The sequence below is a fragment of the Myotis lucifugus genome, unplaced genomic scaffold, assembly GCF_000147115.1.
Source record: "Myotis lucifugus unplaced genomic scaffold, Myoluc2.0 scaffold_734, whole genome shotgun sequence".
NCBI lineage: Eukaryota > Metazoa > Chordata > Mammalia > Chiroptera > Vespertilionidae > Myotis > Myotis lucifugus.
In genome coordinates this window covers 201,473-220,482 of record NW_005871782.1, presented here as the reverse complement: position 1 = coordinate 220,482, position 19,010 = coordinate 201,473, and the positions used below count along the sequence as shown (strand labels likewise).

The window sequence follows — 19,010 nt, the reverse complement described above, 5'->3', positions numbered from 1 at the left end:
CTGGGGGTTGGAGAGCCCCACACTCCAGCTTCTACCCAGTTACACTCCCACACCAGCCATGTTCTGTCACAATATTTTATTAAGGATCACGGCAGTCAGAGAAGGTGGAGGGTGGCCACGGCCATCCCAAGTTCAGAGCCCAGCCATGGCTTAGGGGCCAGGCCCCCTGCAGTCTCAGTCACTTCCTCCTCCCTGTGTGTGAGGGAGGGGAGGAGTCCCCAGGCAGCGCAATTGTTGAGGCACGTTGTGTGTTTATGTCTGTCAGGGTCTATGGATCACTGTGGATCTGCCTGTCCGTTCTGTGCCTGGGTCTGTCTGTCTTTCTCAGGCTTTGTGGCCTCAGGGTTGCCCTGGGTCTGAGCATCAGTTTCTGCTCCTGTGTCTGGGTCCCTGGGTATGTAACTGTGTGTTTATGCATCTCCATCCTGGCATCTCCACAGGGGTCTCTCTCACCTCCAATCCCCTGCCTCCACTGCAGCGCCCACCACAGGGCCCCTGAGCAGAGGGGCCTGGAGTCACATCCAGGTGGCACTCACAGCTCCTCCCCCACCGCCTCCAGCCCCACCAGACCTGGGCTGAGTGCTGGCTCAGATGAGGCCCAGTCCAGCAGGGTGGCCTGGCTCAGCTCCTCTGCCCAGTTGCCCTGGACCAGGGTCGACTTGTTCAGCTCCTCCGTCGAGTTTTCCAGAGCCAGCATGTCCTGGGATTTCCAGTGCACCCTGGGGCTGCGTGGAGACCCTCCCTGAGGTGCGCCAGCCTCGGCCTGAGGTCCTGGGGCCTCGGAACCTGGCCTGGTGTCGGGGGCCACACGGGAAGCGGCGTCGTTGTGCAAAGTTCTGGAGAAGACTGAGCGAGGGTTGGGAGTTCATGAGGGATGGGGTGGGGAGACTGGTGGTCCTTCTTTCCTTATCTCCCAGCTTCAGGGAGTAGCTGCATGGGGGGCTCCTTCTCCCTCCCCCAGAGGCCCAGTATTGGGACGTGAGGAGCCATGGGGATGTCCATGATGCAGCCCAGAGGGGACCCCGAAGTGATCCTGGCCCACCTACCTCGCACAGGTGTGAAGTCTCCGGGGCTCTCGGCTTTGTTGAGGGCAAAAGGGCTGATGGAGGGGAGGACGATGAGGGCAAAAGAGAGCAGCAGGACCTGCCAGAGATGGGGGTGGGGTCACCCCATCCCTCCACCATCCCTATAAGCCCACCCATCTTTTGGGCAGGGAAACTGAGGCCCAGAAGACTGGATTATGCTTGAACTGGGGCCAGGGCCATGCTACTCACACCTTTCCCCCTCCCACAGGCCAGTCTGTCAAGGCTGAGGAACCCCTTTATCCTAGGGGCCATCAGAGCAGAGGGCAGGACTCACCGCTATGCAGGTGCCTGCCTGGGCTGACTTGCTGGTGGACTGGACTACAATGGCCTGGAGTTTCTTCAGCTGCTCCAAGAGGGACCTTAGTGGAACGAGCAGCCTTGGCTGAGCCCTACAGGGCCTTACCCTGGTTCTCTGTCCATTTCTTGGGTTCCCCAGCATGGCTGATGTCTGGATTCTGTCCACCCCTCAAGGGCCCCCGCTCTTACAAGTCCCAGCTTTGCTTTGGTAAATCTCCAATGGCATCCCACCCACTTTTCTGCCACCCCATCCAGGCCTCCAGGATCGCTCACCTGGATGCCAACCCAAGCCTCCTCTCTGGTCCCCCTCAGCTCTACCCCCCCTCCTGCCCCCCTGCCTCTCCTGCCCCCACTCAGCAACCGGGGACGCTTTCCAAATGTGAAACAGCTTCTCCCAACCCTCTCAGGGCTCCCACCTCCCTCAAGTCCTCTCTGCAGCTGAAGCCCTGCACAACTTGCCCCTGTTCCCTCCCTCACCCTCACTCACTCTGCTCCAGCCACACTGGCCTCCTCACCATGCCTCCAGCATGCTGGGCCCCAGGACCTTTGCACAGGCTATTCCCTCTAAGGACACTGTTCCCCCAGGTCTCTTGGCAGCTGGTTTTTTTCTCATCCCATTAGGCCTCATCTCAAATAACACTGTATCTGACCTTCCTATCTGAAATAGCCCCGCAGCCATGGCTGGGTAACAAAGCACCAGACGGTTAGAGCACTGTCCCGATTTTCCAAGGTTGTAGGTTTGATCCCTGGTCAGAGCACATACAAGAATCAACCAAAAGCCCTAGCCAGTTTGGCTCAGTGGATAGAGCATTGGCCGGTGGACTGAAGGGTCCCAGGTTCTATTCCAGTCAAGGGCCCAGGTTGCGGGCTCAATCCCAGTAGAGGGTGTGCAGGAGGAAGCCGATCAAAGATTCTCTCTCATCATATATGTTTCTATCTCTCCCTTTCTCTCTGAAATCAATAAAAATATATTTTTAAAAAAAGAATCAACCAATGAATGCATAAATAAGCAGAACAACAAATCAATGTTTCCCTCTCTCAAATCAATATAAAATAGCCCTTCACTCTACTTTGTTTTTCTTCCTAAGAACTATCACTATCTGTGTGATCTTTTATATATTTTTGTTTGTCTTGAGTATGTCTCCCACTAGACTGTGAGTTCTTTAAGTGGAGGGACTGTGTCTTTGTTCATTTGTGGTCCCAGTGCCCAGAACTATGTCTGATGCAGAACAGATGCTAAATAAACTGACTAAGTGGATGCACCCCTTAGATGGAATTATGTATAGTCTCCAATTACCATGCTCCTAGCCTCAGGCCATTCATATGCCATTTCCTCTACAGACAGTAGCTTCCCCCATGAACTCTTATACATCTTTTTAAGACCCCAGATCCAAATCTTCTCCACTATGCAGCCTGCCTCCTTTCTAGGTGGAATCCTTACCCACCCCCCCCCCCGCCCCTGACCCCCGCTCTGCCCTGCCATCACAGAAGTTGCCCCCCTCCCCCACAATGTTCACCTCTCCTGCCAGGGATTTGGGGGCCGGTTCCCCCTGTCCTCTGCCCTGGCTGGACCAAGACTCACTGGTTCTGCTTCTCGAGATGCAAGACCTTCCTCTGAAGCTCCTGGTTCTGGGCAGTGCAGGCCGACATCCTGCAGGGACAAGGCACAGTGACATTCAGGGTATGCCGGTCACCAAGGGTCCCATCACCTCTTCCTGTGAGGCTCACTTCACAGGCAGGGAACCCGAGGCCAAAGAGGGGAAGTCACTTATTCCAAGTCACCCTGGCAAGTCCGAGGGCCAGGATTGACCCATGTCTGCCAGGTTTCTAGGCCCCATCTCTGCATTGGTGTGGGGGCTTCGTTCAAGTCTGAGCCCCCCTGATTGGAATGGAATGCCGAAGTCAGGCAGTGATGCTTCCAGAAGATGAAATAGCAGGGAGTCTGGGCGTCCAAGGAGAACCAAGTGACACCCCTCACCATCCCTGTGACCTTGAGCCACTCAGCTCTCTGACCGGACCTCAGGCCCCTCATTTGTAAAGTTGGGTTACAATTATTTAGTTCACAGAGGGGCTGGGAGGATGGCATGAAACACAGTTGAGTAGGGGCTTGGCAGATTGCATTTGAGGAACAAGACAATGACTGTTGTTCCATCTAGGGTTCTGATGGAACACCTTTCCCTCTGCATCCATCTGTGAACGTGGTCGTGGCCCAGACCACTCAGATGTGGAGTCTAAATACTCAGATCACAGCAGGAGGATGTGTCAGTCCTCACATCACAACCAGGGAAGAGAAGACACTCCCTCTCTGAAAGGTCCTCTTTCTAAATAACTCACAAGATAAAGAAGAATTAGAGAACACCTAGGGTCCACATGGCAATGACAGCAGTACAAATCAAAATGTGTGAGACGCAGCTAAGGTGGTGCTGAGAGGGAAATTACAGCCTTCATTCAGCTCAATGAGCTAAACAACAGCATCAAATCCACCATCACCACCCCACACACAAAAAGCCAGTCTAAGAAAGACATAACAAAGCTTACAGTAGAGATGAAAGAACGGGAAAAGAAAAATACAACTGGATGGGAGGGAAAGCCAGAAATCCATTCTTTGCAAAGACTAATAAAAGACACAAACTTCTAACAAGATTGATCAAAAAGATTTAAAAAAGGAAGAGAAGGCACAAATAAATGAATTATTAAGAAGGGCAGCCTGACCGGTTTGGCTCAGTGGATGGAGCATCGGCCTGCGGACTGAGAGGTCCCGGGTTCGATTCTGGTCAAGGGCATGTGCCTTGGTTGCGGGCACATCCCCAGTGGGAGGTGTGCAGGAGGCAGCTGATCGATGTTTCTCTCTCATCGATGTTTCTAGCTCTCTATCTCTCTCCCTTCCTCTCTGTAAGGAATCAATAAAATATATTTAAAAAAAAAAAGAAGGGCAGAATTATAAGCCAGCCAGTGTTGCTCAGTGGTTGAGCATCGACCCATGAACCAGGAGGTCACAGTTTGATTCCTGGCCAGGGCACATGCCCGGATTTCAGACTCAATCCCTAGCGGGGGGTGTGCAGGAGGCAGCCAGTCGATGTTGATGTTTCTCTCTCATTTATGTTTCTCTCTCTCTTCCTCTCCCTCTAAAATCAATAAAAACATTTAAAAATAATAGGAGAAAACTAGAAGCCATTTTATGTCAATAAATTTGAAATCGGCATCTTCACAGAAAAACAACATCCCAAAACGGACCCAGGAATAAGTAGGAAACCCAAATAGACCTGTAACATTCCATAAAGTCATTCTTGGCCGTCACAACAGCTCTGGGACCAGTGATCTCAACCAGGGACGTATGCATCCCATACCCCATGTTCTGGCACGGAGCCAGACAAGATGGATAATACCTCCCTCTCTCTTGGTACCACATATTCTGGAGACAAAGGGACTCTGAAACCCTTGCCCTGAGCCAGCTCTAGGCATATCCCATCCCTGCAACTCACATGAAAAAAGGTCTCCCCTGGAGAGGGAAGACGACCCTAATTTTGTCAGGCCTTATAAACTGACCTTAGGCCCATTACATCCCTTTCTCTGGGCCTCAGTTTCCCCTGAGTGAGCCCAGCCTTACCGAGTCTCCAGGCCATCAATATATTCCTTCTTCTTTTTACGGCTTTCTTGGGCTGACTGTTTGTTCCGGATTTTCCGACGGATTTTTTTCAGGACTCGCTCCTCATACTGCCAGGTGACATGGGGAACAGGCTGAGTCAGGGGTCTCCTCTGTTGTCTGGACCCCACAACTTCACCCATTCTCTTCCCAGGGGAGCCATCCCAGGCCCGGGGACGTGGGGGCAGACTCCTGATGATTTCAAGTCCAGCTTTCCTACCCCTAAATTCTTGCAGATCTCTAGGAGAGTCCTGGGTTCTGGAATCTATCCAGCTCCTATTCCCAGTTAGTAACGTGCTACCAAACTCTGTGTATGGTGCAGTTGCGCCACCTTCTGGTCATAGCTGAGACCAGTGCTTTTCATGGGGCCCGCTGATACCAACACTAATGTCTTCCAATTGGAATGGCAAACTCGGGTGTTTGACATTACCTGAAAGGGCTGGGTGAGAACTGTGGCGAGAGAGAGAGGTCCCACTAAGTTGGCTCTTTGGATGACTTTTTTACTCCGGTGGTAGACACGCCCAACCGTTTTAGTGTGGGAGGCCTATAGGTGAGACTCAGGGGCAGCTGGCGGCAGAAAGGGGGAAAGACTCAGCCACGGGTCTCACCAACTCACCTTGGTGAGGGGCAGCTGGGTGGGCAGAGAGATGCCTTCTTTGGCCAACAGTTTCTTCTCGTCCTCAGTCAGCACTAGTTCCGGGCAGTGCCCAGTCCCAGGTCTCAACAGGTGGGGGGCCGCCAAGGCATGCTGTTGCTATGGAAAAACCAGGGGAATTGCGTTGGGGGCAGAGAGAGGGACAGCCTTTGGGAAATGAAAGAGGCATCAGATTTGAGCAACAATCCATCCATCTGCTGTAGAGCCCCCACTGGCCGGACACAGCCCTCTGACCCAGCAACTTCTCTTCCAAGAATTGATCTTACAGATACCCTCCCACATATGCAAAAGCGGGGACATACAGGATTTTCATTCACTCAACAAAGACACGAGACAGCTGTTTATAGCCGCCTACTACATTCCAGGCACCATTCTGGCTGTGCACACTCATTGTAACACTGTCTGCAATGGCAAAGGATTGGAAGCAATAAAAATATCCAGCAAATAAGGCACGACCCATTTGCACAATGGAGTTTTACACAACCCTGAAAAGGGACGGCTCTCCACGTCATGCTATGGAGCAATCTCCATAATAAACTGTCAACTTAAAAAAAGGGGGGGGGGGCAAAACATTGTTGCATGTGGCCCGCTACCTTTTATATTAAAGTTGTTTTTAAAGGTATCTCTTTTTGGAAAAAAATTGAACCTGTGCGGGGAGCTGGGTGTCTGGGCAACGGGGTGAGAAGGTGGGTCTCCCAATCTACGCATTTGTTCCGTTGGAACTTGGACTGTGTGAATGCATTTCCCTATTCAGAATAGTTTCGATTAAATTTAAATTATTCAAGATAAACATTAAAAATGAAAGAATCTTGTCATCAGAATGTCCAAGTCTTAGCAATGTCACATTTCTAAGGAGTGGGAGACTCAGGCATAAAGGTGGAGATTGGGGCCAGTCTGTCATTCTTTGGGTCAAACTCCACTACCTAGAACTCCAGTTCATTGATTAGTCCAACCATTTTCTCTCCAGGGTCCAAGCCTCAGTGTGCTCATCAGTAAAATGGGGATAAGGTCTCCCACACCTTAAGGTTGTTGACATGAAGAACAATGATACTGAACTTGATGCATTTACCAAACCCAGTTAGCGTTTCCAAAGCAATCATTCTCCTTTCCTATCCTTCAAGGCCGCTAGGGTTCCACCTCCTCTAGGATGCCCTCCAGGACCTGCAGTGACCCTCCAGCCTCTCTCCCTTATTGGTACACTTTCATGAGATCCCCAGAGACTGAGCACACAGCTGGTGCTCACCCCACATCTTTCAAGTTGGGAGGGGCATTTTGGTCTGGCCTAGAGCCTGTCAGGATGACTTTTGGTATCAGACAAACTGGAGTTCAAATCCGACTGGGCTACTTGTTTGCTGTGTCACTTGGATTTAAGCTCTCTGGGCCTTGACTTTCTCTGGGCCTTGAGGAATGAGGACACTAATTGGGTTGTTAGATCTGGTTGAGAGGTACTGGAAGCCCTCAGTCAGCATGGAATGGGCCCAACAGGCCCAACAGGCCAGCCCAAGGATAGAGCCTGCAGCCGCTGGGTGGCTAAAGGCAAATGAACTTCTCTATGCCCATTTCTTTAGATGTAAAATTAAGATAATATGAGTCCCTGCCTGGCCAGGGTAGGTCAGTGGTTGAGCGTCAACCTATAAACCAGGAGGTCACCGTTTGATTCCTGGTCAGAGCACAGGCCTGGGTTTCAGGCTCGATCCCCAGTAAGGGGAGTGCAGGAGGCAGCCAATAGATGATTCTCATCTCTTTCTCCCTCTCCCTTCCTCTCTGAAATCAATAAAAACTATTTTTAAAAATATATAATATGATCCCCAATCTTCAGGGTTATTGTGAATTAAAATATTATACATTTAAAGCATGTAGAAGAGTGTCTGACCTGTAGTAGGTGCTCAGTAAGTTTTAGATTTATTTTTTATTTTTTTACTACCACTATAGTAGAAAATGTCCCAGCTCAGGAGATAGAGAACTCAGGGCTGGAACCCACAGACTTGATTTGGATGTGACCCTGGACAAATCCAGCCTTTGTCTGTGACTCAGTTTTTCAGTCTCTGAAATGGGGATGTTGGGGCTCCGTGCACCCCAGCGGCCCTCCCAGCTCTGATGCTTGGGAGCCGGGGGTAGAGGCTGCTCACCAGGTCTCCACCACTGCCGGAGAGGAGGAGGTCTTTCACCGTGAGGTTGCAGCTTGGGGGCGACACTGCCAGCTCAGCCTGCTCCTCAGGATAGAGGCCCGGGTTCCACATTTCTAACCAGGGCAGACGGGGACAAAGACAGGGAGAGTGTCAGGTGGGGGGCTCTGACCTCCCAGCTTCTACCTGCCTCCTCCACCAAGGCTTCCAGGATTGACCACAATGTGCTAAGGATTTTTGGTACAACTTGGGGCCCCGAGGCCTGGGTTGAAGGGGACAGACCCGGCTGGTGCCTCAGGCTCCCCTCTCTGGAAGATAGAAACCCAAATTCATCAGGACATAGTCGAGGGGCCCACTCAGGAGCTGGGGGTAGAGCCAATCAGGAGAGAGAGGCTCTTATCGCCCAGGATTCTCGACCAGATTTGCAGCCAGCCAGGCCTTATCTGCCTTTGGGGCAGGGACCAGGTCTGATTCACCTCTGGCTCCCTCCCACCTGTGCCCAGCCCACTGGAAGTGAGCTGCTCTCCAGAGCACAAACTTTAGAGTCTCATTCTCATGGCGTGAAACGTGTGCCCTTGGGTAAGCAACTAAACCTCTCTGAGCCTCAATTTCTTCAACTCTCCAAGGGGACTCACAAGAGCTCCCACTCTATTGCAAGGCTCAAAGGACAAAGGATGCCCTGCTGGGGTGTCTTCTGCATAAGGCCTCCCCCGAGAGGAGGCCTTCGCCACTGGGATCCATGACCTCTCTCCCTGTCATGGAGCATCTACTAGGACCCAGGCCTGGGAGGTACAAAGATGAGGTTGGCGGCATGACACCTGGTGCCACGGCCAGCCTGCCGTGGGTGCGTCCCAGCTCTGTGACTTGGACTTGCTGCTTAACCTCATGGGAACTCAGTTTCACCATCTGGAAAATGGGCCCATGAGAGCATCCATCTCAAAAGGGTGGGTATGTGTGTAAAGAGGTAAGGGCAGTGAGAAAAGACACAGAACTCACCCAGGTCTATAGCCACGGAGGCCTCGAGCACTTGGGCCCCTGGCCCAGGAGGCCTGCTGGGGCTGTGGGGGACAGGAAGGTAGGAGGGGCAGAGCCCCTTGCCAGACTCCGAGAAATGGCAGCCGGCCGGGGCGGTGGCGGGCACGTTGTGTGGAGGGGTGTCCTGGGGGTCGGAGGGCAGATCTTCAGAGATGCCGCTGTCACTGTCCGCAGGAGACCAGAGAGGAGAGCTTGGCACCGAGTCTCCAGAACCCAAGATACAGCTGAAGAAATCCTCCGAGTCCGGGGCTGGCAGGACCTGCTGGGAGGAGGGGGCGGGAGTGAGGAGGTCTGTGCTTTGCTCTGGATTGCTGTGTGACTGTGGGCAAGCCCCTGACCTCTCTGGGCCTCCCTTGTCCTTTCTACCAGAATGAAGGCTTGTGGGGCTTGAACACAATCATGTACCGTGAGAACACCATCCAGCCTGGTCAAGGCACGAGCCCTGAGTCTGAGTTTGGACCCAACTCCAAACTGCTGTGTGACCCAGACAAGGGACTGGGCCTCGGATTCATCACTTCCAAGGCACCGATGCTGCCCGCCCCCTGGGGGAGCTGAGAGGTTCAATGCAACAATGTGCTTTGCTGAAATCACACACCGTGAGCCGGAAATGCTACCGAGCCCAGGGAAGTTCTATCTGCAGTGGGGGCCTCACCTGGTCTCCGGCGTGGCCCCAGTCCTCACCCAGATCTTCATGTCTCAGGATTCCATCCTGTCGATCAAACAGGAGGTCCAGGAGCTCCAGGCTGTCGATGGGGCCCACCAGGCAGGTGGAGGACGCCATCTGGGGAAGGACGGACAGGCATGAGGGTCACACAGCCCCTCCCCTCCCCATCTCCCATCTGCATACCACCCAGGCCTGCCCAGCTCAAGTTCAATCTCCACTCAATCCCTAGGCCTGGCTTCCACCTCCAAATCTGCTCAGGGGCTGACCCAGAGTTGGGGGGGGGGGCAGGGGAGGGAGTCAGTTTCTTTAAAAAGTGCTAGCAGATATACCCACAGGGATAATCAGCCAGGTCACTCCCTGGAGGCGGATAGAATTGGCCCTCTCATGGCCAGCCTGCCCATGTCCCCCCTCCTGGGAGGTGGGGGGCCTGGGAGAAATCAGAGAGCAGGCCTGGAATGGAGGCATGGTCTTGGTCACTGCGTTCTCTCTCTGGGCCTGTCTTCCCAGCTGTGCCATGTGTGGGGGTTCCTTCCAGCGCTGGGAGCTTGGGGAGAGTTTCCTGGCAGAGACCTTCCCTCCACCTTCGGACCCAGGCAGGGCTCACCTTTCCAGCTGGTAAATCTCCATTCATGAGCCCGGCCAGCTCTGCCTCCAGCTACTTTCCGTGGCTCTGATCCGTAGAGGCTCACCCCGAGTCTTGTTCCTGTCTGTGGATCTGTCTCCCCACCCCCCAAAGATGCTGAAATAGTCCTGGGGTGCTCCCAGCCCACCCCCGGCTGCTGATTGGGGGACAGGCAAGACGGACAGGGTAAAGGGCCAGTGATACCAGGGCAGGCTGGGGGGAGGGGAGAGAAGACCCGTTATCTTGATGTTTTGTGCTTTTCCTGCAGGCAAGGGGCAAAGGCCGAAGTCTGGGTGCCTCTGCTCTGCCATGACCTCTTCCCTACTTTTGGGGACTGTTTCTTATCAGAGTCCTAGACGTCGGGATAAAGGAGAGTCCAGGGCTCCTGGCCGGTCCAGTCCGCTCCTGGGACAGAACCAAACAGGAGGACCACCCCGACCTTTGCCGAAGCCGTTCTCTCCGCAGGCGCGCCCTTCCCTCATCACAGCTGGCAACCTCCTACCACCCTCCAAGCCCTCCAGGGCTGAACCCTGTAACCAATTCCTTCTAGGATCTTCTCTAGTTAATTTATTCAACAACTATTTACTGAGCCAAACTATTTTTTTTTAACGGAGCCTAACTTGTTTCCACCTCAGGGCCTTTGCACGTACAGTTCCCTCTATCTGGAACTCCCCTCTCCTCCACCCCTGACTCGGTCACTGTGCCCACTTATTCGTGAGTGTTTGATATTTGTGAATCAGCCCATCTCTGACCCCAGCAGAGAGAAGACCCCTCCCCATGTGTCTTTATCAGATCCTTGTTTTCACTGAACTCATTATTTAAAATGTTCTTGTGTATTAACTTGCTTGGTGTCTTCCCTCAGTTCTCCCCTCCCCACTGCACCCAGAATGGAAGGGCGGGGCTAGAATAGAGTCACTGCTGGGTCCTCAGTGTCCAGGAAACGCCTGGCATACAGTAGGTGCTCAACCAACTCCTCCTCATTGAGCACCTCCTATGTGCCAACCACCATTTAGGCCCTAGGGGTGAGGCAGTGAACGAGCTAGAACCATAAACGAATAAATAAACCAGTAAACAGATAAAGGGGTTAAGTACTACTGAGAAACTAAGCGAAACCATGATAAAGGTCACCTGAGGACTAGAAAAAGCCCCTTTTAGAAGGTGACATTTCCCTGAATGATGAGACAGAGGCAGCCATGGGAGACCTAGAGGGAAAAAAATAGCATAAAAAAATAGCATTAGCAGAGGCCCTGGGAGGGCTGTGCTGGCCAGTGGAGGAAGGTGGAGGGGCTGGGGTGCCTGCAGCAGAGTGAGGAAGAGGGAGAGAGGGAGGCGGTAAGGACAGGGAGGGCACAGGAGCAGGGCTCTGTGGGCTGAGGCAGGCGTTTGGCTTATACTAAACATAGCAAGAAGCTGTTGATGCCCGGCCGGTGTGGCTCAGTTGGCTTAGCTTTGTCCCATGCACCAAGAGGTGGCTGGTTCGATTCCCAGTCAGGGCACATACCCAGGCTGTGGGCTGGGTCCTTGGTAGGAGGCATTCAGGAGGCAGCCAATTGATGACTCTCATTGGTGTTTCTCTCTCTCTCTCTCTCCCCCTCTCTCTATAAAATCAATAAAAAAAATTGTTTTAAAGGCAGAGATTCTTAAAAAAAAAAAAAAAAGGAAGCTGTTGAGAACTTAGTGAATACACGGCTATATCAAGACTTCTGTATGCCAGGCATGATGCTAAGAGCTAGGTTTACAGCGGTAGCTAAAAAACCCTCCTTGCTCCCAAGAAATTTACATCCTGGTGTATATTTCTCAATGCATCGGTCATTATTTATTCATGCAACAAAAATTTAATGAGGACCTACTATGTGCCACACATGATGTGTTTCTTGTATCCAACCATAAGTTACATTGCAGCAGTTGCCCCCCCACCCCCTCCAGGGGCACTGAGCAATGTCTGGGGACATCTATGGTTGTCACAACTGAGGAATAGTCCTGGCATCGAGTAGGTAGGGGCCAGGGATGCTGCTTGGCACCCCACAGTGTCCATGACAGCCCCACAGAGAGTGACAGGACCTCAATGTCAGCAGTGCCCGGGGGGAGACCCTGCGTTACAGTAACTGTCCCCTCTGGATGCTGGTATCGTTACCTCGTCCTTGGCTCCCGGATCTCGCCTATTTCCTTTGCAATCCCTCTGAGGTGGATCTTTAAGGGGTTTGTTTGGTTTGGCTTGTCTCTGGCGATCCCGTCATAATATTTACTCAGCTTTCGCTGTGGAGGCACCGCGCCAGGCCCGTCCTGGCAGGTGTACCAAGTAGGTGAAATCTGACTTCTGGACTTCTCTCTGCCTCCCCCTCACCCCATTCCTGACTCTCAGGAGTCCAGGTTCCCTTGAAATAGGATTCCTCCTCCTCCTCTTGTGAAAACCTGCCAGAAAAAAGGAGGTGGCATTACTCATTTATATCTTCATGGAGGTTAAGACCCTCCTACTCCCCCTCCCCAGGATATTTGTATTTCTTTAAATGTTTATAATTATAGACTTCAGAAGGCTTTCCTAAACCCCAGTGAAGAACTGTCTGAACAAGTAGGATAGGGATAAGCATTTGAGGGAGAGCAGGCCTTTCGATGCCCCTGACATCACATTATCCCACTGACTAAACACAACCGCCTACTTCAAATGTCCATGATAGATCCCACCAATATGTTTACGTGTGAAACACAACCCCAAAGGGATGCTGTGGCCAAACCAGATGAGGGAACACTGTGCCAATAGACAGCTGTGCAGGACTTATCAGAGCCTTTACACTCTTGGAGGGAACAGAGTTTGTAGCATTCCCCAAACATACTTGTATAGGTGTGTTCTGTTTTTCACTTTTACTTGATTTATTCTGAACCATTTCTGACATATGAAAACGCTGAGAGATAACCACTAGAATGACTGAAATAAGAAGATAGACAACATCAGATGTGGTCGGAAGCTATGGAGCAATTGGAACTCTCACCCTGTTGGAGGGAATCAAAATGGCCCAATCGCTTTGGTAAACTTTGGAAAACTGGGCAGTCTCTTACGAAGTTAAACATTTATTCACCATATGACTTAGCAATTTCACTCCTGTGTATTTACCCAAGAGAAATGCAAGTGTATGTTCACAAAAAGACGTGAATGTTCATGACAACTCTATTCATAATTGTCCCCAACTGGAAAGAACTCAAATATCCAACAACAACAGAATAGATAAGCAAACTGGTATATCCATACCACACAATACTACTCAGCCAACACTCATCAAATTGAACACACCTAAGACGTGCATTATTATTGTAAATTAATCCTACTTCAATAAAAAGTATACAAAATATATAATAAACCATGCACATAAAACATTTAGAAACAACCAAAACATCCATTTAAAAAAATCCATCAAGAGGGCATTGATTAATAGAGTCTGATGCATTCGCATAATGGAATATTATGTAACTGTGAAAATGAATAAGGATTATTTGTACATACTGATAGGGGACAATATTATAAACATTGCACCATATATTTTCTTTATTGTGGTATGGTATGCATTCAACACATTTGTTTATTATCATTATTTTTTTAGTCCTTACCCAAGGATATTTTTTCCATTTATTTTTCTTTGAGAGAGTGGGAGGAAAGGGAGAGAGAGAGAGAGAGAGAGAAACATCAACTGGTTGCCTCCCACACATGCCCTGACCTGGGCTGGGGGATCAAACCCGCAACTGAGGTACGTGCTCTTGACTGGGAATAGAACCTTGAGACCCTTTGGTCCACAGGCCAATGCCCTAACCACTGAGCAAAGCTAGCCAGGGCTCAACACACATTTATTGTCTATTCTGTGTTAGGCAACAAAAATGCCTTTTGCTCCTTCCCTTCATCTATATTGGTTCAGGAGCTTAGCTAGTCAGAGAGAGGAAACGGTGTGGGGTGAAGAGCTAAAAAGTGTCCAGCTATGTCCTGGCCAGTATGGCTCAGTTGGTTAGTGTCGTCCTATGCACCTAAAAACGTTGCTGGGCCCTAACCGGTTTGGCTCAATGGATAGAGCGTCAGCCTGCGGACTCAAGGGTCCCAGGTTTGATTCCGGTCAAGGGCATGTACCTTGGTTGCGGGTACATCCCCAGTAGGGAGTGTGCAGGAGGCAGCGGATCGATGTTTCTCTCTCATTGATGTTTCTAACTCTCTATCCCTCTCCCTTCCTCTCTGTAAAAAATCAATAAAATATATTAAAATAAAAATCAACATTCTCCCCTTAAAAAAAAAAACGTTGCTGGTTAAATTCCCCATCAGGGCACATGCCCAGCTTGTGGGCTCGATCCCCAGTAGAGGGCATGAAGGGGGCAGCCGATTGATTTTCTCTCCCTCTCTCTCTAAAATCAATAAAGACATATTAAAATATATATATATATATATATATATATATATATATATATATATATAGTCTCCAGCTAGGATTCATCTGTAAAATAGGGACAATCATCATGGCAAGATCTACTGTGTGCAGTATCCCCAGTGCCTGGCACCATGCCTGCCACACAGTAGCTGCCCACTCAATACTTAGAGAAGGCACAACTGAACATCTATAAATATAACTGCTGAGTTTAGTGTATAACTGACAAACTACAGCCTGTAAGCCAATTCTGGCTCTCTGTTTGTTTTTGTAAATAAAGCTTTATTGGCACACAACCACACCCATTTGTTTATGGAATGTCTGTGGCTGCTTTGTATACAATGGCAGAGTTGAGCAGTTGCAACAGAGACCCTGTTGCCTGCAAAGCTGAAAATATTTAGTATCTGGTCCTTTTCAGAAAAAGTTGGAACTTGCTATTATTAGAAACTAGAGAACTGATGCATGAAATTCGTGCAAGGGGTTTGGGCCCCTGCCCGCCGTGGCTTCGTCTGGGAGGTTTTCTGGAAGGTGGTCCGGAAGGACATCTGGTCTAATTAGCATATTATGCTTTTATTAATATAGATAGCAAGGTTTAGCAGATTAGACCTGCTCTGCCCAATAAGGAGCCACAGGCCACTATGGCTATTGAACACTTGAAGTATAAAGAATGTGATCGAGTACCAATGTTATTTCATTTTTGTTCATTTAAAATTTAAAACCAATACTCAAGTCACTTACTGGACAAATTTTGAGTACACATGAAACAACCCGGTTTGTGAATCTACGCTTTTTACTATAAACTTTCTGAACTCCATAAGTACACATCAAGGATTTCTGATAAAGATTTAGTGACCAAATTGATAAACACATTGGATGTACAAGATTAGTATGAAGAAAAAGTGAAGTACCATATTCATAATTTTGATATTGACCACATGTTGAAATGAAAATAGCTTGGATTTATTAATCATTTAGATTAACAAAAATATATTCAGATGAAAGTTATTTTTACTTTGTGCGTTTTAAAATGTAGCTGCTAGAAAATTTAAAGTGACACATGACATTTCTCTCAGACATTGCTGAGTTAGAACAGGGCCTGGGTTCAAATCCTGACTCTGCCACTTGTCACTATGTGACTGCTTCTCCCTGCCAGTTTCCTCATCTGCAAAATAGGGGATAAAGGACCTGCTCCAGGGGGTTGCTGGGAGGATTCAATGAACTAAAACATGCGAAATGCTTGGAAGGCACCTCCGCAGAGTCAGGTCCGAAAACCCGGCCGGCATCACGGTTGTTGCTATTATTACTGGGATGAGTCTCTATGAGAAATATGTTGTGCTCCAGTCCTGAGAGGCTTGGCAGATGCCCACCTGCCTGTCACAGTTGGGTGGCCTCAGCCCTTTGGCCACCGAACAAGCCTGGCCCTAACGCCAGTCCCCGCTCCGCACAGGCGGGCAGAGGGGCTAATAAGGGTTATGACTCACTGTGGCCGTGAGTCAGCCGCAGCCGAGACAACGCCCAGGTCCTCTGCTCCAGACTGGGGCTTGCCCCTTGTCACCCTGTCACCTCCCCTTTCTTTTGGCTTCTCTCTACGCTTCTCTCTACGGTCGGTTTTGCAGGGAAGAAGCGAGGGGTTCTGGGAGCAGCAGCTCCTTGACCAACTCCTCCCCCGCCCCCTTCCTCCTCCCCTCCTCTGGTCCCTCCCTTGGGATATGGCCCTGCCAGGGAGTGAGTAAAACCCTTGTGACACGGGTGTGGCGGGGGCAGGCCAGGGGCTGGGGGAGAGGGGGAACTCTGATCTGCCTCTTGGGCAATGCTAACTGATTAGCACCTAATCCTGGAGACTGCCCAGTTCTTCTCTCCTCTTACATCATCCTCTGCGGCATTTCCAGAAAGTTCCGGGCTCCTGGGAGTGTGTGAAGACAGGGCGTGAATCAGGGTCTCCAAACACCATGGAGGAAAACTTGGTGGGGAATGGGCTCCCTCTGCCCTTCCTGAAGAATGAAGAATGTTATGTCCAATCATTCGTTCATTCATTCCTGCGACCACTATTTATTGAGCACCTACTGTGTGCCAGTGTTGGGGACACAGCAAGGAACATAAATATTCCCCACTCCCTATCCCCACTCCCTATCCTGGGGGAGACAGATGCTAAATAATATCATTTGTGCATAAGCAAGAAAATAAGTAATATTAAGGGACCATGTATAGCAATAAAGCAGGGCCCGGCCAGTGTGGTTCAGTGGTTGAGCACTGACCCATGAACCAAGAAGTCAGCAGTTTGATTCCAGTCAGGCACATGCCTGGGTTTAGAGCTCGATCCCCAGTGCGGGGCGTGCAGGAGGCAGGCGATCGATGATTCTCTCTCATCATTGAGGTTTCTCTCTCCCTCTTCCTTTCTCTCTGAATCAATAAAAATATACATAAAAAAGCATATTAAAAAAAAAGAAACCAGGAAAGAGAGGTGGAGAGTGTAGGGGTGACTTGTAATTTTATATAAGGTGGTCAGGTGGGAATGTGGAAAGTGTTGAGAGCAGAGAGCAGTCAGTGTAAAGGCCCTGAGGTAGGAGGAACAGCAAGGAGGTGCACGGGGCTGGAGCAGAGTGAGCAAAGGGGAAGCAAGGGAGGGACTGAGGGCTTTGTTCCCCTCGGGTGAAAAGGCTGGTGGTCAGTCCTGTGATGGCTCTAGAAGTTTCTAGAAGGGGCTGGGTGGGGCATGTGTGTCGACAGGGTTAAAAGGCCTGGGTATCAGGATACTGTTGTGTGGGTGTTTTTTTAAAATCCTCACCCAAGGATATTTTTCCATTGATTTTTAGAGAGAGTGGAAGAGAGTGGGAAAGACAGAGAGAAACATCGATATGTTGCCTCCTGCACGCGCCCTGACCAGGGCTCAGGCTGGGGAGGAGCCTGCAACTGAGGTGCTTGACAGGAATCAAACCCGGGATCCTTAGGTCCGCAGGCCGAGGCTCAATCCACTGAGCCAAACCGGCTGGGGCAGGATGCTGTTCTTTAAGCCTGCTGTTCAGGGCTCACTCTTTTAAAAAATATATATTTTATTGATTTTTTTACAGAGAGGAAAAAAGAGGGATAGTTAGAAACATTGATGAGAAACATCGATCAGCCGCCTCCTGCACACCTCCTACTGGGGATGTGCCCACAACCAAGGTACATGCCCTCGACTGGAACCGAACCTGGGACCTTTCAGTCCACAGGCCGACGCTCTATCCACTGAGCCAAACCGGTCAGGGCTCAGGGCTCACTCTTAGCTTCACACAGGAAGGTGGTCCCCCAGCTTCAGGAGGAGGAGTGGTCCCTGGGGCAGTGTCCCATGAAGGCCTTGAGCCTGGACCAGCAAACACGGCCGGCCCCCCATGCACCTCCCACCCCCACCCTCCCTCCATGTATGGCCACCATCTGATCTTGGTGATTGCTTTATGGCCGGTGGGTCCAAGGTCGAAGCGGACCTCTCACCGGCCAAAGGAGGGCTCTGCTGGCTTCAGGTGTGGTCCTCTCAGCTTCCTTCCGGTTGTGGGGGAGGAACAGAGAGGGTGTCTCCTCCCGTTCCAACCTGGGGCCCTGGGAAGGTGCCCAGGGGGCGGGGTGGGAGGCATCTCTGGGTCTCCAGGCACTGAGTGCTTTCCCGGCTGCTGAAACAAAGTGACACAGACTGAGTGGCTGAAACAACAGAAATGTATTATCCCAGTTCTGGAGGTTGGAAGTCCAAGATCAAGGTGTGGGCAGGGCTGGTTCCTCCTGATACCTCTCTCCTTGCTTGTACATGCTGTCTTCTCCCCGTGTCTCTGTGTTCAAATGTCCTCTTTCTTATATAAGCACACCAGTCACATGGTCAGGGCCCACCTTATTGACCTCATTTTAACTGATCACATCTGCTAAGAAGTTATTTCCAAATACTGTCACATTCTGTGGTCCGGGGGGTTGGGATTTCAACATATGAATTTGGGGTGGGGTGGGGAGAAGACACACGTCAACCCACAGCACCTTTCCAAAGCTGTTACAAACCCCAACCCTGGTGGTGTTGGCTCAGTGGTCACCTCCCTAGGAAGCGGCCCTTATCACACCAGCCAAAGTCACCCCAGCCCCAGTCACTCTTGCATACACCTTCGAGGGGCTCTGTTTACGTACCTATGTTACCTGTTTACACCAGGGAGCAGGGACCTGTCTGTTTTGGTCACTGATGTGCCCCCCCCCCACCAGCCCTGAGAAGGATCCCACACCAGCCAAGTGGCTTCAATAGACCTGTGGAATGAACCCCACACTCAACGTGCACAGTGGATCCCAAGAGAAATGGGCCTGCTCGAGGCCAAGTTCAAATGTCAGCCTTGTCTCAAATCAGTTCATAAATTTCCTATCTTGCGCAGAATTACTTTCTGGACTGGGTGCCAAGAAACCAACATCCTGTCCCCAGCTCAGCCACACACTGGCTGTGACACCACGAAGTCACTTCTCCCCTCTGAGACTCCGTTTTCCT

The 19,010-nt window shown here is 50.6% G+C and overlaps 1 protein-coding gene across 2 annotated transcripts; it reads right to left on the bottom strand.

Annotated features, from left to right (window-relative positions):
- Positions 1-95: 95 nt before the first annotated feature.
- On the bottom strand, positions 96-18,170 carry CREB3L3 (cAMP responsive element binding protein 3 like 3). 2 transcript variants are annotated; one of them, XM_006105915.3, is made up of 13 exons: positions 17,986-18,170; positions 16,391-16,515; positions 12,262-12,539; positions 10,110-10,220; positions 9,494-9,622; positions 8,803-9,100; positions 7,810-7,922; positions 5,642-5,779; positions 4,990-5,096; positions 2,965-3,033; positions 1,360-1,444; positions 1,047-1,143; positions 96-846 (listed from the first exon to the last, which is right to left on the bottom strand). In XM_006105915.3, the coding sequence occupies exons 4-13, from the start codon at positions 10,134-10,136 to the stop codon at positions 533-535; spliced, it is 1,377 nt and encodes a 458-aa protein (XP_006105977.1). In that variant the 5' UTR covers positions 10,137-10,220; positions 12,262-12,539; positions 16,391-16,515; positions 17,986-18,170; the 3' UTR covers positions 96-532. The 2 variants fall into 2 exon arrangements, with proteins under 2 accessions (XP_006105977.1, XP_006105976.1); XM_006105914.3 differs by lacking the exons at positions 12,262-12,539; positions 16,391-16,515; positions 17,986-18,170 and having other exon boundaries at positions 8,803-9,103; positions 10,110-10,401.
- Positions 18,171-19,010: the final 840 nt, after the last annotated feature.

Bases quoted from the DNA above. Each gene is read 5' to 3' on its own strand.
- CREB3L3 (XM_006105914.3), bottom strand. From the start codon at position 10,136: ATGAATGGAGATTTACCAGCTGGAAAG. The intron at 5,780-7,809 runs GTGAGCAGCCTC...GTTTTTCCATAG, and splicing joins CCGGCAGTGGTGGAGACCTG to CAACAGCATGCCTTGGCGGC. The intron at 3,034-4,989 runs GTAAGGCTGGGC...TTGTCCCTGCAG, and splicing joins ATTGATGGCCTGGAGACTCG to GATGTCGGCCTGCACTGCCC.